Source organism: Amblyomma maculatum, chromosome 5, assembly GCF_055883805.1.
Source record: "Amblyomma maculatum isolate TAMU_Amacu chromosome 5, ASM5588380v1, whole genome shotgun sequence".
NCBI lineage: Eukaryota > Metazoa > Arthropoda > Arachnida > Ixodida > Ixodidae > Amblyomma > Amblyomma maculatum.
In genome coordinates, this window is record NC_139348.1 from 138,920,265 (window position 1) to 138,937,645 (window position 17,381).

Sequence of the window (17,381 nt, forward strand, 5' to 3'; positions counted from 1 at the left end):
GGTGAACCTCATAAAATTGCAGTTCCCAAATACGAGCAGTAGTAGTTGAGATGCGTTATTTATATACACCAAAAAGCAGTGCGAGTGGCAACCTTCTGGAATATTAGAGCAAACCCGTTAGAAACAATATAAAAGAGAAAAAGCCGGGCGGCTCAGCCATTTTGTGAAAGAGCGCGCGCGCGCGTAGGTGCGTTGCGTGCGTGCGTCTGTGAGTGGCGTGTTCGTGCCGCCTACTGCTGTTATGGCCACTATGGCCCTGCAGGAGGGCCTTCTCGACGACTGCTACAGTAGCTCCCGGATCATACCAGCTAATCTGTAGCGCGGAAACCCGGAAAAACAGCGCAGCCGCACCGTGAAGGCCTGTCCGCATCGCCGTAAGGAGACAGTCTGAAGAGCACGCGCTCCTGAAGTCTGTTTCTCATGCATCCGTGATCCGAGTGAAGTAGCAGTCAGTGGTAAAATGGCGGATCAGCAACGCGGGATTTCGCGGATAAATCCCTGTAAGTACGACCAGGAGTGATTAATACGGAAGTTTTCAGGGTTGCGGGTCTGCTCTGATGGTTCTGCATGCTTAACGGAGTGCTTGGAGCTATCGCTCAGCCCGCCTTCGCTGTTGGATTGCTTCGATCGCTCCCCGAAGAGGGCCGTACTATCTCTCCGTGCACAACGGAATGCGCCGAATCATTCGGAGATGTGCGCGTGCTGTTACCTTTCCTTCCAGCGCACTGTGAAAAACCAGAAGGTCAACGCATGCCGAAGAGAAAATTACTGTAATCATGTCGTCTACAGTCAGCGTGATGTTTGTGGAAAATAATCACTGTTAAATGTAGGATATTGCGGCAGATACCTCGGATGGCAGGAGTGGTTGAAGTGACATCTTATTTCTGTATCAGCTAGCATTGAAATCGAAAAGGAGGCATGCTTATTTACGAAAGTTTAAACGTTTGTTCTGGAAGCGTTAAATGTTGATCTAGGCTTTTACGAGTGCAATGTGTGCGAACGGAAGCGGCACAGATGTCTGGGCTCGTGTGGGACGATGTGTGCGCTCGCTAGCTACGCGTGCCTGCCGACTTCTCAAGTGTCACGGGTGCGATTAAGAAAAAACACAAAGGCAGGGACAAGAAAGTGGTGGCACGTGCGCTTTCTTGACCTTGCATCTCTTTTTCTGCGCTGTAGTTCTATCCCAGCGCCGTGTTTTTGACCGTGTCGTGTTGTCATTTTATTTATTTATTTATTTTTACTCGGCAGCTCGCGATCTACACAGTCGTTCGACGGGGCGGGATCAACTTAGGCTGTCCTTTGGAAGTGGTTCCAAGAAACATCTGGGCAATACCAGCAAACTTCCCGCTGGTATACCGGGATTCAATTACCCCGTGCGAACGTGAGTGCAACTCGATGAAGCTTTCGTACCCTTGTAACTGACACCGTCTTTTTCCGGGAGCAGTTAGCACGGCGTCGAGTCCCTTGCTGGGCAGTGGTAGTTTCGAATCGTCGCGATTCGATTCTTTCTGAGTATGCACTCATTCGATGAGTGAGGGCGTTCAAATGAAACAGTTGAAGAAGTAAACAAACAAACGAAAAGCATGACCATGCCGTAAACGTTTTAGAGCAGTGCTACAGTAACAGGAAAGGCATGTAATAGCTAGATAACTTGTAATATCACTTAGAACCGCATATACACTTGAACATTACCTGAAAAATATTGTGTAACTTCATGCCTGATACATTTTATGTGTACATGCACTGTGGGTGACCTGGCCTCCTAATTGTTTCCTTTGCCTGCAAGTGCATGCACATTTTAAGAAATACTTTTATTGCCGGGTGTCTCTGCTTTTCCGGCTGTAAGCGAAAAATAAAACTTCTTACTAGACTGTAAACCAAAAGGTATTCAAGTTTTCACTTCATATGTATATTTTCGCTTATATGTTTTATATTTAGAGGTTAAACTTCTGAATAAACTAGTTGTTAGTTTGCGCTCGTCCTGTCGATCGTTGCCTCTGTTTTTTGTGTTGTCTTTTTTGCGCATAGCCCTAATGGCATTACATGATTCAAGCCAACTAGCCCACAACAACTCTTGTTGAGTTTCACTTCATATGTACTATGGAACTGTTGGAGGCGTCAATACAGCTTGTGTGAGAGGTAGGCAGCTAGACGAGTGTTGTAGCTGGATATTTCAGAAAGGAGCAAATTGTCCTTTCGAAGTTTTAGCCTTGTGTCATCGGATAGTCACCTTAACCACATGAAGATATCAGTTCGCATAAACTGTACTCCTGATACGAAAACGAAATATTATAGTATTTAAATACAGGTCAGTTCAACCGACATGCATGGCGATGCGTGAAAGGCAACTCCTATGGCAGGGAATCATTACAGTGAAAATTTTTCTGTTGTTATCATGCTTATCTAGGGCTGTAGCACTGAGTGCGCGCTTGCTTACTGAGATAATAGATAAATGTGTTTATTGATAGGAAAGGCAGAGAGGTTGGCCGGAATGATTAAAGTCCTTGTGAGTGTAAACTCATTGATGTATATTTTTTATATATATCCAGTGAACGCGCATGGCTCCCGCCCAAGATTCACTCATCAGGAAAGCTCAAGATATCGCCCCAGGAGGTGAGCAGTTTACTGGTGATTAAATCGGCCTCCGGTATTCTGTCGCACTACATTTACGCGGTTTTAGCACACGCCTACCTTTTGCAAAACCAAAGCCCCAAAAGGATCTCGTTGTAACCAGGTACGAAACTGAAAATATGCTAGGAATAGCCCGTGGGTTGCTTCCTTTACGATATGGTAGTAAACCCTTTTGAATTGGAAGTCAGTGTATTGTAAGGTTATATCTGACTAGCTTGCTATGCTTTTTTGCCCTTTGCTCTTAGTGTAGATATCTTGACTGCAGTTCTAGAAGGGAAATGACTGTGGCATCTGCGAAGGCTGGTCACTTTGGCAGCACAGAGGACAATATGTGATGCAGAGATAGTGAAAAGTGACTGCTAGTGGTTGGTGAAGACTAAAGCGAAGCAGCAATAAGCATTGTGGTTGGCTTTTGTACAAATTTATCTTTTTACCCTTTTCCAATTAGTCGCTCAAAACATCTGCTTACTTTTTTTTTTTTTTTTTTTTTTTTTTTTTTTTTTTTTTTTTTTGCTTTGCTACTGCCTAAAGCAAGAAAATCGGGCATCTGTACAGATTGGGGTCGCATTTGAAACCGAGTGATTACAATGTGACAGATTTATCAAACCTGACGTAACAAACACTGGCTTCATCCTTCAGACTTTATGATCTGTCACAGGGGTGCTTGTTGACACAAAGTGGTCTTTCTTCCAGGTGTACGATTTCACTGCGGACGACTTGACTGATCTCGGCGAGATCGGACGTGGCGCTTTTGGCACCGTCAACAAAATGGTCCACCAGAAGAGCAAGCTGGAGATGGCTGTCAAGGTTGGCATCTCATTTCTTTTCTTATTGTGCACGTCTCGGAACTGCTGCAAATGAATATGTATTGTTACCTTGCACTGTGCCACGCTGCAACTGAAGCTGATGCTTCTCGGGCATTTGTAGACCTGATTCTTTTTCTAGAAGCTTTTGAAATATTTCTCAGAAGCTTCTAGTGTTCTCTCAAGTTGAGGAAGACTTAAAGCTATCATTTTTTCTCCCTTCTCTGTCATGGATGTTACTTTTTATGAAACGCGTTGCCTGTGAAATCTTCCACTTGAAATATGCTTTGCAAACAGCAGACTGTTTGACTAGCTACATTTTTTTTTTTTTTTTGTGTGCGTTTTTGACTCGTAAAGAGCTTGTGAAGGGTCTTCAAGAGAGCAGTGTATACTTTGATTGAGTATAATTGCTGCTCTGTTATAAACCGTGTAGCTTGCCACTACCATGCGCAATACTCAAAGGTTTGTTGGTTTCAGAAAAAAATACTATTGTACAAAATGTCGTGCAAATTAATTTATTAATGTGAGACAATGACATTGCTCAAAAATTTATTACAAAACTTGGCTGGCCTGTACTGGTGGTGTGCAGGGTTTAATGTTTCAGGACAGCTCCTGCTTTATTACAGCCACAGAAAGGTCCTCTAACATGCATCAGTGTTGCACACCACACATTTTTCTTGCGTTTTCCCTCCAGAAAAATGTACCACCGTGTCCAGGATTTCACCCCGTTGTGTTGAGCTCAGTAGAACTTCATAATCACTTTGCCACATGACGAGAGATGATCATGGCATTTAAAAGTGATTGGGCAACGTGTATGAATAAGTGCAAGTTAGGTTAGTGTGTGTAAAAAAAAGCCTACTTGGGTGGCACTGATTGGAGTGCTTGGAAAGGAGTCAGGCCCTACGTCTGTAGCATAGAGTGTTGTGCAACTTTATCTGAACCGTTCTGGAATAGTCTGCCACCTCTAACGGAGGCATGTTGCCCGTGAAACCGTGCAGAAATCTTGTGCGTTGCTTGCCCTTTTGTTGTGTAGTTAGTCATACAGTGGTGCTTACCTAGTTTGGTCCCAAATGATGAGAACCAGGACTGTCTGTGGCAAGATTGAAAGAGCAAAAGACGCGAACGCCAATTTTGCGGCAAAGGGTAGCAGTGAGGCGATCTAGCATTGTTACGAAAACGTGTCACGTTTGCCTGGGCGCTTTCCTCCAGCGACACCAGATGGCGCTGCAACTGCCTTTTTGCTGGTAGCAGCTGCTACCACCCAGTTTCAAAGGGGACGCTCCTATATTCCATCCATCCAGCTGGAAATTCAGCATTCAGGTCTTTTGCTCAATCTCGTCGCAAATGGTTCTGGTTTGTCATCATGTGTGGCCAAAGCGGGTGAGTACCATGGTCATAATAACTACTTAACAAAAGGGTCAACACCGTGCAAGCTTCATGTGCGGTTTTAGCTCTAGTGAGCTTCCGGTTGAGGCCGGAGAATTCTTCAAAAGGGTTCCGATAAAGTTGCGGAACACTGTATATTGCGAGTACAGTAATACATTTCTGGGCTGAAGCACATTACTGTGCTGTGTGTTATGTGTCCTGTTCTGTGCAGCGCATTCGTTCCACGGTGGATGAGAGGGAGCAGAAGGAGTTGTTGATGGATCTCGAGGTTGTGATGAAGAGCAACGACTGCCCCTACATCGTCCAATTTTATGGGGCCATCTTCAAGGAGGTACGGATTAATTCAGTTTGATTCATTTGTTCCCCTTTTCGTACCGCATATTTGACTGAAAATGAGAGTGAAAAAGCAGTAGGCCAGATCCTGTTGTAAGCAAAAATGGCCATGTTGTGACTGCAAACTGTTTAGGCCTGACTTGTCTAGATAGAAATATATTTATGCCTGTGTTCTTTTCGAATTTAGCTGTTCATACACTTTGGGAGTTTTCTTAAGAGGGCTACAAGCATACCGCATGTGTGTTTGTTAATTTTTGTTCAGCAGCTCATATCGGTTCACTAGCGTTAAATCTGTTAAAATGCAATGGCATTGGTTTGTAGCTGTGAAATATTCACTCGAGAGAAGAATTCTTTGTAATTGCCGTAATTTGCATACAATTTTGTTAGGCTCATGCAAGTAAGCACACTAAGCGCATGTTAAAGATCCCCAGGTGGTCGAAATTACTCCGGAGACCTCCACTACAGCACCTCTTTTTTTCTTTCCACTTTCACTTCCACCTTCCTCCCTTCCCTTACAGTGGGGTTCAGGAGTCCACAGAAACAAGTGTGACAGATACTGCGCCTTTCCCTTCCTGTGAACCAAATTATTATTTTGTTGGGCTCCTATTAAATTTGACCTTTTTCTTTTGTACAGGGTGACTGCTGGATCTGCATGGAAATAATGGACACATCCTTGGATAAGTTCTACAAATTTGTCTATGAAAAGCAGCATCAACGCATACCTGAGGCTATCCTTGGGAAGATCACAGTTGCTGTGAGCATTGGTTCTATCCTTATTCTTAAAAGACAGAGGGTGTTGTTAGCATTTGGACCAGCGATCACTGTTCACTTCTTCGTTCTTTGTGAAACATTTAGAGTTAAGAAAGATTTCCCATTGTTACTGTGCTTATCTGTGGTTGCTGTCTTCAGAATGTGGGACAGCCTCAGTGTTGGAGCATACATTCAAACCTCGTTGTGTCGAAGTCAGATTTTGAGGGAAAGTTTGTTCGGTATATCTGATGTTTGTCTTAAAGGTATGCGAACAACAAAGTCCCACAAGCAGATATGCTTTATCAACCTAAGCAAAGGGCGGTTCAGCATGGACAACACGAAGGGGCAAAAATATAGCCCGCGCGGCGTTGATCACATGTTGGTCACATGCTGCCTGGCTCTTGACGCTAGTTTTTTTTCACTGCCCCTTGTTGACAAATGCGTGCAGGATTTGTGCATGCTTCTGCTATGGACAGTTCAGTTTGTTATAATCGATTCAGTGTCAAATATTGAATTCATTTCGTTATACCGATGTTACTCCCATAGAAATAAAGCACAGTTAAACCAAACTTTGATTCTATTTCGTTTTAGCCAATAATTCGCTATATTCATGTACTTCACAATGATTGACTTTACCGCTATGTTCCAGTCTTTCAGGCAGAAAAAAAAGATATCATATCAGATCACTGCATACATTCAAACCTCGTTATGTCGAAGTCAGATTTTGAGGGAAAGTTTGTTCGGTATATCTGATCTTGTCTCGTTTTCTTGTGCAGACTGTGAAGGCTCTGGATTACCTCAAAGATAAGCTGAACATCATCCACAGAGGTATGCACTGGTTTCAGCACTCTTTAAGGCTTTGTTGTGGGAGGGGAGCCTGGAGTGAATTTTTGTCGACAGAGAGCAGTACCAGAAATAGAAGAGAGGGTCGAGCATTAAAAAAATATGACCTTCGGTCTTCCAGGTTTATGTTTTGAAACCATTGGCATCAGAATTCTGATTCCTGTGGTTACAGGTGAAAAAGCCTTTTCAGTAGGGGTATGAAAATACTCGAAATTTCGAATACAAATCGAATATGTTTGTTATTCTTATTTGAAAAACTGTTATGAACGTTTTAATATTTGCACACCCCTACTTTTCCGTTTACTTTGCATATCAACTAGTAATTGGAATAGAGGGAAATACCTGGCTTTTTTTTTTTTTTTTTTCCTTTTTTTTTTTTCCTTTTTTTTTTTTTTCTTTTTTAGCTTTTTTATATTGTGGACATAGAGAATGCAACGAATTGCAGCAGTTCGGGGAAACTCCTGTTATGAAGGGAAGCTAGGAAAAAGGGATACAATATACAGCAGAACCTTGATTACAGGACTTTTGGGAAACTCCGCGGAACCACTGTATAATCCGCGTATCATATAACGAAATCTCACACAGCGGAGATATCTGTGGTAAGGACTAAAACCAGCGGAAAGACGCAGACAAAGAGAGAAGTACACAACACAACGCTGGGCTAACAACTGAGTGTATTGCTAAGAAACTGACATTCATATATATCCAATCATATATACCCAACCCTTACCAATATGTACCAACCGGCCCAGCTCTCCACTCTGCTGGTAGCAAACCCAATTTCCACTATAGGTGTTGTTAAAATCTGCAATATTTTAAATTGAGTAGCATTAAAGGCCCTAGAAAAATCACCGGCATCCGGTCTAGTACCTTGGGATGACATGACATCTGTCAGCTGTGTGCTGGAGCAGTTCACGCCATTAATGATATCCTGCGCAGCGTGTATAATGTTGCATTTTCTATATTGGGCATTTCACCAGACCCACGCTAATTCTTCGTGAAGGGCAGTTCGTCGCATTAACAGGGAAGGTGTTACTGGGGCTCTGCTGTAAACCTGCCGTTGCATTTGTGATGGTTTTGCCACAGACGTAAAGCCCAGCAACATCCTCTTGGACCGGCGGGGCAACATCAAGCTCTGCGACTTCGGCATCAGTGGTCAGCTGGTGGACTCCATCGCCAAGACGCGGGATGCCGGCTGCCGACCATATATGGCGGTCAGTGGTCCTTTCCTCTGCCTGTGGCTTCCTGTGAACAGAAACTGCAACTTTTAAGACTTTGGTTGTAAATGCATGTCCTGTGGCCGCAGAGCAAGAGCATGGAGGTGGAGAGAATCCCCATCTGTGCGAGAGCAAAGCGGTGATTTTTAAAATTATGGTGATGATTCAGGCAGAACAGGTGTCCATGAATCTGTATTTCACAGCTTAGCTTTTACTCAAGGTAGCTAAGCTAAAACTTACTTGAAAATAGAAAGAAGTCAGTTGAATTGAACTCTGGCTTGGCTTGGCTTACGGGGTTTAACCTCCCAAAGCGACCTAGGCTATGAGAGGCGCTGTAGTGGAGGGCTCTCGAAATTTCGACCACCTGGGGATCTTTAATGTGCACTGACATCACACAGCATGCGGGCGCCTTGCTTTTGGCTTCCATGGAAAATAGCCATTGTGGCCAGGATTCGATCACGCATCCTAGGGCACAGCAGTCGAGTGTCAACACCACGGCGGGGTTCAATTATTTTGTTGGCAATATATTAGAAAAGCAAAATGCCTCAGACTAACATCATCATAACATCAGAGTATTGCAGTGAAGTCTTGTTATGATTCAAACTTGCTTCTCTGAACTTCCTGTTGACCTCATTTGGTGCTTTCCTTGGCTCTCCATCAACCCTTGTTCGGTTCTTTTTCATACTGAGTAGCCGTCGTCTACTTCTCGTGCTACCCTTCCATTAACATTGTGCGTCTAAAAGGGACCGCGATTGCAGTTGCCCTAATTTGATCTGCTTAATATTTAACACATTTTTGGTTCCCTTTGATTTGAAATTTCTCAAATTGAATATCCCTTGTTCAGGAAAGTTAAGCAAGCTTTGATCTGCCGAACAATGAAATGAACAGATTTTTCAGCTACAGCTGAGAACCCTAAATGCGCAAGTAGCAGATTTGAATGCCGGATTATTGGATTGTCTGAGTACGCACAGTGAGTGATGCTACATTTCTGAATATGGCACTTACAGCATGACTGTTTTTGGGTATGTATAGAGTGACAATAATGCCAAGACGATTGGTAACTTAATGGGACACTATAATTTTTTATTGACACAGCTTTGTTTCACACGGCCACTATGTTTCCTACAAATGGCAAGAATGCCAAATCTCTTCTTTGTGCACATTCTTATTACCCAGTTGCATAATTTCGAATACTACAATTGGTTCCCGACAGATTTTAAGGGACCAAAAAAATACTGTCTCAACAGAAGTGACCCGTAAAAAAAAGATGTCAGCGTGCTAGGTGTCCAAATATATGTTATATGAAAACAGTAATAAAATAGCCTTCAAGAGAGAGAATAAATGCTAGTAGAGCATTTAGTATTTTATTATATGTACATGATCTGAGCTCAATGGAGAAGGGATGAAGCCAGCTTATGTTGCCCTACTTATTAATAGCATTCCGCCACTTTTCACCTTTCCCTGTCTCATCTTTCTCTGTATATCCCACAGCAGCTGTTATAATATCTGTCCATCTCTACGCCACAATATTGCATGTGATGACCCCGTGTCGGTTGAAAATGCAGCCTCAAGTCAACAATGCAATAGCAGTTCAACTTAAATGGGTCTTTTTTTCTTTTTTTTTTAAATTGAATCCAATGAGAAACCAACCACCTATTATCTCTTATTGTTCATCGTCTTCGAGAAATCATCTAAACGTGTGTCCGGTATATGTTCATTCTTGGCCAATGTTGGAGTAGACCATTGTCTAGAGGGATGTGCCTCATTTTGATTCTGACCTCCCTTGCTTGCAGCCCGAGCGCATCGATCCCTCCAGTGCCATTGGCTATGACGTCCGGTCTGATGTATGGAGCCTAGGAATAACCTTGGTGAGTCCTGTCGCCATGGTTACAGCACAGCAGCAGGTCTCACCACTGTGGTGTGGTGTTGAGCGGTTAGTCGCACTGGTGTTTTTGTCATGGAGAGGTTGAGTCTGGGCATAGAGCTAGGACTTGCAAATCAGCATTTCATTTATTTGAGGTCCCCAAGGTATATGAGGCATTGTAAGGGAGAGCAGGTTAGTTTATGTTAGGTGTGACACATTTGCGAGAGAGAAAGCATTCAGGCAGACACGAGCGTAGAAATTGAAAAAAGTGCAGTGGGGACCAGATTCTGCCATACTGGGGCATGTCTGTTCGTTGTATTGCATACATGCAGCCTGTGAAAGTAGTAAAATTATCGTTTGACGAGGGAAGCCAGTTCTACGTTCCCAACATTTGAGGGATGAATTAGTGGTAAAAACTTTATTTTCTTTTTTCAGCTCTTGGAAACATACCGCCTTTGAAAAAAAATGTTCTTGGTCAGTGTTAAATGTGGCTGTTAAGGTTAACTGTAGAGCACACGAGCTGGAGAAAAACTTTCTTGAAGGTGTCAGAATAAAATTTCCCTCCTAAATAGGGCAATGATAATGCCTCTTAATGAGTGCAGTCGGGAAGCATTATCGCGCTCAATATGAGCTGCAGTGCACAAGATGTAGTAGGTACACTCGGAGCTCATGTGGGCCAGCAGTTTTGTTAATTTACGCACTTGCCCGTCAATACAAGTGACAAAGTATGTTAATGTTTGTGTAAGTGTCTTCCTCTTTGTGAAGGCACATTGATCTACCCTAATGTGAAGCCTCACTCGGTTCACTCCACGCATACGTATGCATCACTTGTGCAATCAGGCCGAGAAAGAAAGTTTTTCTACTGGTCCACAAATTTTGTAACTGCTTACGCTGGCTAACCATTATAATAAGAGAGCCACTCAAGGGGCTGAGAGAAGGCATAGCAAAAATGGGCGCATTAGAGGTATTTAGGCGGCAACGCACTGATCAGTCTGCTTGAAATTTCCCCGGTGCCATGTTTGCCGCTTCCACGCAGATTGAGGTGGCCACGGGGCGGTTCCCGTACCCAAAGTGGAACAGTGTCTTCGAGCAGCTGACCCAAGTTGTGCAGGGGGACCCGCCGCAGCTCAGCCCCAACGAGAATGGAAATTGCTTCACCGCCGAGTTCGTCGACTTCGTCAACACCTGGTAAAGGACCTGGCCTTCGTCCCTATCTTGTGCCTGCCAGTCTGCTTGGGGGTGCATTGGAGCGACTTATGGGCTCTAGCACCCCTGCTAGTTAGAGCACTCCTGATGGTACCAAAAGATTGTTGTATAATGCAAACTTCAGCAGTTCTCTTCAAACTGGGAACATGATGTAAATTTTAATCTCCACTCAGTACTCCAAAGCTGTCATTCTTGTCAGCCAGACATACATAGAAAACAAAACAAAAAGGAGGAAAAATACTTGTTGCAGTGAACGGATTGTTTCGTCGTCCGGTGTTGGTTCTTTCGTGCTTTTTGGTCTTAAAGATAGTTTCATTTATTCCTTCTTGCAGTCTCACCAAGACCGCCCACACACGCCCCAAGTACAAGCAGCTGCTGGTAAGAGTTGTTTTTCCTCTAGCGGAATGATGGTTTTGCTTAGAGCATTTGTCTAGTTGCTGTTTGCTGCTGCAGTGACTACAACTTCTGGAAATGCTGCCAAGTTTTTAACCAAGCATTGTTGGTGCGGTTGATTTGGCGGGCACCAGTTGAATAGCGATATAGTACTGCCAGTGTAAACTGGACACCCCGTACAATGAGTGCAACATGTTTCCATATGTCTTTCTTTACTGATACAACAGAGCTGTGAAGTAAATTGCCTAGTCATGTCTTACACAGTTCAAGTATGGGAGCACCTGATACAAATTTTTATTAATACTTTAAACCAGAGCAGCTTTTGTTCACTAGCCCGTTATACTTAGTGGCATGGGCAGAGGCACATTATTTTTCTTTACTTTTGGCCTGCCTCACCATAATACATGTGTGCCACTCTGTAATATTTCCCGAGTGCTTTTTACTGTCTCCCACATGATAGTATTTTAAGGCTGTTACAGTAAAATACAGTCGAAACCCGCGATAGCGAAATCTCGAGAATACGAAATTCTCGCCGCAACGAAATATTTCCGAGATCCCGGCAAATGCCCATAGGGGCCAATGTATTTCGTATCTCTCGGTAACGAAACATTTTTGTACCGCAATCCCACGATAACGAGATTTGCTGCAGCGTCGGTCCGCATACTGTCTCCCATATTATGAATAACAGCGTCAAAAAAGCACTCAAATTGAGCAAACTGCAATAGCGCGCTTGCGTGGCTACAGCGAGAGCATTGGCGCCTGGCAACCTTGCAGCCGGAACAACTTTAAAAACTTTAGCCACCTTGAGCCGGTGCTAGCCACCATACCGGCGCAGCGCGTGTCCTCTGTGATCGGTTCCGCGCGGTTGTTTATCTCGGAGGCTATGTTCAGGGAAGGCAGCCTCGCAGCGACACCATCAGGGGGCGACACTAGATCATCAGCGCTGCACTTTTAGGCCTGCGAGCGGTGCACATGTGTTCGTTGTGTGTGGTGGCGGTGTGTATGAGCAGCAGTCCGCACGTTTGCGTTTGAGATGTCTCCGCCAGCCAAAAAACGAAGATTTTTGTCTCTGCAAGAGAAGGCTGCCATCATTGCTCAAGCAGAAAAAGGCAGGAAAAAAATGGATATTGCCGATGAGTACGGAATTGCGTGCAGCTCACTGTCGACAATTTTGAAAAGCAAGGTCGTTCTTAGGCGCACACGACGACGACGTGGCAATGGATCACTTCTTGCAGTGTGAGAATAGAACCATGAAGTTGCTGCAAGGCAAGGCTCGGCAAACTAAGCTGACTGACTTTTGGCAATAAATTTTCTTTTTGCGGGCTGTTTTCTATCTTTTCTGTCTCATTTTCGCGGCAACGAAATTCTCGCGGAAGCGAATTTTTTTGCTGTCCCCGGCGATTTCGTTATTGCGGGTTTCGACTGTATTGTTAATTCGGCTTTCAAGGGACCAATAAAAAAATATGGGGAAAACTTAGCTCCATCTTTATAGCTATGGCGTGATAGGCTACCAGCCCATGTATAAAGTCCCACTTTAACCGAGCCGTACGATTGCGCCTGCATGGCTTAGGGGTAGCGTGCTTGACTTGGCATTCAAAAGCACTAAAAGGTTGATTCTTATTTCACTCTCCCACCTCAAATGAGCGGCCCGAGTTGGCATCATTCAATTGCATTGGAATCATTGGAATCATTCAAAAGAAGAATCGATGCTTGGCCATGTCACCAGCCAACTACCAGCTGCCAGTGCCATGCTCGTGATTTTTAGCTCACAACGCCGACGCCCGATATTCTGGTGAACGGGGCCTTTAACGCGATAGCGTTAAAATGGCCTAATTATCCGAAAGTCTGAAATATAGAATAGCCATTAAAAACAGCCAAAAACTGTTTACATCATAGTAGTTTTATTAATGAACACCGGGAATATGCATTTAAGGTGGAAGCGAAGTGACGACAATAATTTTTCGCGGTTTTTGTCAAGTACTTCTTTTTGCACACACTGTCGGGAATGTCAGAGACACAGTAGCAGTGGTGCCTCTTCGCAAAGTGGCTCCGTGGTTTTAGTATACTTCACCGCATGGACTGGTGAAGCATCCTCATACTTGAAGAGCAGAGGAACCAAATGGATGCGAGAGATAGAAATATGAGTGGGCGTTCGAAAAGCGTGGTGCCAGCTTGAAATACAAGCGAATAGCCAGTGATGCAGGCAGCAGTGCCAAGTGTGACTGCTTCGTGTTTGAAGCTTTAGTGAGCACATAGTTGCATTTCGTTATGATCTTTAGCATATGCCTTGCCTTTCACAATTCTCAATTGTATGTCAACGGCACGATCAGACGAATAAACGAGAGCTAACCCAAACATTGCAGGAACACGACTTCATAAAGCGTGCCGAGCGGGACACGGTGGACGTTGCTTTCTACATCAGCAGCATCTTCAGCAACATGAATGGCATGTCTCCCTGATGCGAGAACGAAGGCACGAGTCGTCGTCCCCGAGGGCTTCCCCCCACACCGAGAGCGAAGGAAAGAAACAGCTGCTCACAATTACAGTTCCTGGCAGACAGCCACCACCGTGACCTCATCGCCATTTGTGACGCCCCATATTTGGGCGAGCAGGGTCCTTTCTCTTTTTCTTTTTTTTAATTTCTTTTTTCTTTCTTTCGATATAGCGTGAGAAGAAGCCTGCTGTGATGACGATGGTACAGCGTATCTACCAGCTCTTGTGGGTGTCTCAGGTTGCTAAATGTGTTGTCGACCGCCTGTTCTTTAAGTGCGAACCTGATTGATTGTGAGTGGAATGGGCTATTGATCGCGCAAAGCATAGTAAGACCTCTACGGGAACTCCCGAGAGTAGTCGAACGTGCGAGAGCTGCAGGACCTGGCATTCTAATGGACGCAGGGGAAGTTTCACTAAAACTCGTGATGTGAAGAAACCTACAGAGTTGGAACTGCTCTTAGCCCCCTTTTTTTGTTTTGCTAAGTTCCTCAATGCCATTACATCCAGTCACTGTAACCATAGGAGTGAATGCATTTGAGCACAACTGCATGGAGTACTGTCGCTGACCAGTGCAGCAGAGTTCAGAGATCGTAACGTTTGCCGGCGGCTTTTTAGAGGCATGTTGGGCGACCGCTCAGATTGTGGAGCAAATGTTTCTTTCACGGCCACTGTTCTTGCTGTTCGTAAAAACACACACACACTTGTGTTGTTCACGAGGGTTCAAAAGTCTTTCATTTCCAGTTTTGTTTAAGGAACTTCTTTTTCTTAAACACTTTCTTTTTTTCTTTTCGTGGTATAGATGGTGTGAAAGCTCTTAGTTTTCGTGGTTGTCCCGTTGTGCGAGTCTACTGCACTCTGTGCTGCTTTGCTTAATCAAGGCTGTGACCAGTTTTGCTACTCGTATATTCGTTGTTGTTTTTTTTATGCGTTTATACGGTCTGAGACACTCCGCATTTTCCAATGTACCGGCAAGTTTTAAAGAAACAGAAGTCGAAGTGGCTTTTTGCTCAGTTTTCATTTTGTGATGTGGTGTTCTCTTTTTTTTTTTCTTTTTTTTGTCCTGTTTGTGTTTTTCTAGCTTGACTTGAGCCAGTTCCAGTTTCTGGCCTCTGATTCCACGCATGCTGCTTGCGAGCTCGCGTCCTTATATTTCTCTCATGCCGTCTGGTCTGCGTGACATGAAAAGGGCTAACAAACGACATAGCGGCAGCCGTTCTGTACATAGTGTACATAGACACACTCTCCAACTAGCCTTCCGCACTTCTCGCGTCCTTGCGCTGTTTTACAGGTATGTAGCGACCTCTCTCTCTCTCTCTCTCTCTCACTCCCTTTCAAGCCCTTGCCGTGAATATTTGGCAGATTAGGCTTAGAAAATGAACTTGTGCCCTAGATTCTGGCAAGTTTTAGCACTTTTATCACGTGATCGCACGACGGTGTAGGCACAAAACGCCTGCCTGCGTATCGGTAAGAACTCCTATATTCATCCCCACTCTGATTCAAGCAAGGTGAACAACTCGGTGTTCTCCCAAATTGCATGTAGCCATTTTTCTTGAGTGCAAATTATCATCACTTCCTAACGCCAAAAACGGATTTTTTTTCTAGGGGTACCACCTGATTTGTTTCATTTTTGCACTTAAATTTGAGAGTAATTTATTTTATGCAATCATTCCTTTTACGAAAATGTGAGTGTGGATCGAAATCTTGCACCATTTTTGAACGGCAAGGATGAAGAATTGGAAACTGTGGTTTTCGCTGTTTATTATTAACTCCGACTGTTTAACTCTTGCCAATATTTTGTGTATGGCAACTTCTGCAGTGTCTGAGTACATTTTCACATAAAAGACGTAAAAAAAATGTGAGCACGGTCGCATAATGAAATGAAAATGTGTTATCCAAATGTCCTGCTGTCCATGTACCCGGATCTTACATGATTGAAATGGCTGTCTTCAGCACATCTGCAAAACACCGCATTCTTGGTGTTGGCATAATCTTACGCATTAACAATGAAAACAAACATAGTTAACAGGTTGCATAATGGATAAATAACTGTGCAATTTACTCAAGAATGTTGCTTCTCACACATGTTATGGAATCATGAGGTTATTCACTGATCAGTGTGGGCTTTGATGTGGAAGTGCACATGTGTCTTTACACATTGTCCAAAGGACAACCAGAATAAGATTACAGAACTGTTGTGACATCATGCATTTCTTTCAGTTGATTTTTCAACACGCTGATCGTTTACTATTCACGATATATGTATGGAAATAATTATTAGTGTTGTATGGATTTCTTTGGATTGATTTCCTAGTGCACCACTGCAGAAACTTTTATTAGTGTTGTATGGATTTCTTCGATTGATTTCCTAGTGCACCACTGCAGAAACTTCAAGTGACATTTTTTAGCGATTTTATTCAATGGATTTTCTATTGAATGTGGGCGTAACATTTTCGAAGGGTTGTTGAGGCGTGTGACAAGTTTTCCCGTGGCATATTAAGGTGTTTTTTTTTTTTTTTTCGTCCAGCCTGTTGTAGCTTTTTTTCACCACCACATGCAAAGTATATGTGCCAGCAGAGACTCCTGTTTACTGGGCGAACAGTGTTTTTGTGTCATTCTTCTAGACGAAACTACTACCAAAACCACTGGCCCCGCCCCCTTTTCCAAGCTCATACAGTGATCATTTTTTTGTTTTACTGCGAACTTGTTTTATGAAATGAATGCAAGAATAAAGGAAAGATCTAGTCTCAGTTTGTGCCTCACTTTATTTGAAAATCTGTAGTGCTGTCTGTGTTACACATGTCTTTGATGCTGACAAATGTCATTTGAAATTCTTCCAAGACCATATATAATGCGCAAACCAACGCATGTGAGAGCTGTTAACTAGTTTCAAATGCCACCTTAAAAGCAACGCTGATTTCTTTTTTTTTTTTAGGTTTTTGCTTTTAACTAGAACACTTACTATGGCTTGTCTTCAGTCTCCTGATCCTGCAAGGTGAATTTTGCGGCCACGCTATTTTGTTGCAGCGTTAATGGATTCTAGTTTCCCATTTTGTGACATGACTTCAGGCGATTTATATCGACAGCCCTGCATTTGTGATGCCACAAATTGCCCTTTTATATTCACTCTATGCTGGCTTAGAATTTCATTTTAGCCATTTTAAAGTTGTCACTTGCAGCTATCACTTTAACCACTCAGAATATGTGCTACTAGTTTTTTCAGTAGTATTTGTGACATGTTTGGAACTGGGTTTGGTCTCCTGGTTTAAAATTAATTTGCCCTTAGCTTTTAGAATGGCTTACTAAATAAGGGTGTTCATGAACTTCCAAAGCATCAACACTTCTGTGTTTAGTTGCTTTCAATTGTATATCCACTTACTGGAGGTAAGCTTCCTTTTGGTATGGTTTGCTATATGGGGGTTTAACATCCCAAGACAACATTGGAGATCAGACACGAAAGAACAG

General features: G+C 43.4%; 1 protein-coding gene across 1 annotated transcript; it reads left to right on the top strand.

Annotated features, from left to right (window-relative positions):
- The first annotated feature begins 171 nt into the window (after window positions 1-171).
- LOC146189727 (dual specificity mitogen-activated protein kinase kinase 4-like) lies at window positions 172-16,666 on the top strand. The gene is made up of 12 exons (XM_084604491.1): window positions 172-500; window positions 1,249-1,381; window positions 2,550-2,613; window positions 3,325-3,438; window positions 5,032-5,151; window positions 5,788-5,907; window positions 6,680-6,731; window positions 7,833-7,960; window positions 9,757-9,831; window positions 10,864-11,015; window positions 11,366-11,411; window positions 13,790-16,666. The coding sequence occupies exons 1-12, from the start codon at window positions 461-463 to the stop codon at window positions 13,883-13,885; spliced, it is 1,140 nt and encodes a 379-aa protein (XP_084460617.1). The 5' UTR covers window positions 172-460; the 3' UTR covers window positions 13,886-16,666.
- The last annotated feature ends 715 nt before the right edge of the window (window positions 16,667-17,381 follow it).

What these genes read in the sequence shown, in the direction of transcription:
- LOC146189727 (XM_084604491.1), top strand. Translation starts at nt 461, where the DNA reads ATGGCGGATCAGCAACGCGGGATTTCGCGGATAAATCCCT. An exon ending in GATTTCGCGGATAAATCCCT is followed by an intron (nt 501 to 1,248) that starts GTAAGTACGACC and finishes TTTACTCGGCAG; the next exon opens with CTCGCGATCTACACAGTCGT. An exon ending in TTCAATTACCCCGTGCGAAC is followed by an intron (nt 1,382 to 2,549) that starts GTGAGTGCAACT and finishes ATATATATCCAG; the next exon opens with TGAACGCGCATGGCTCCCGC.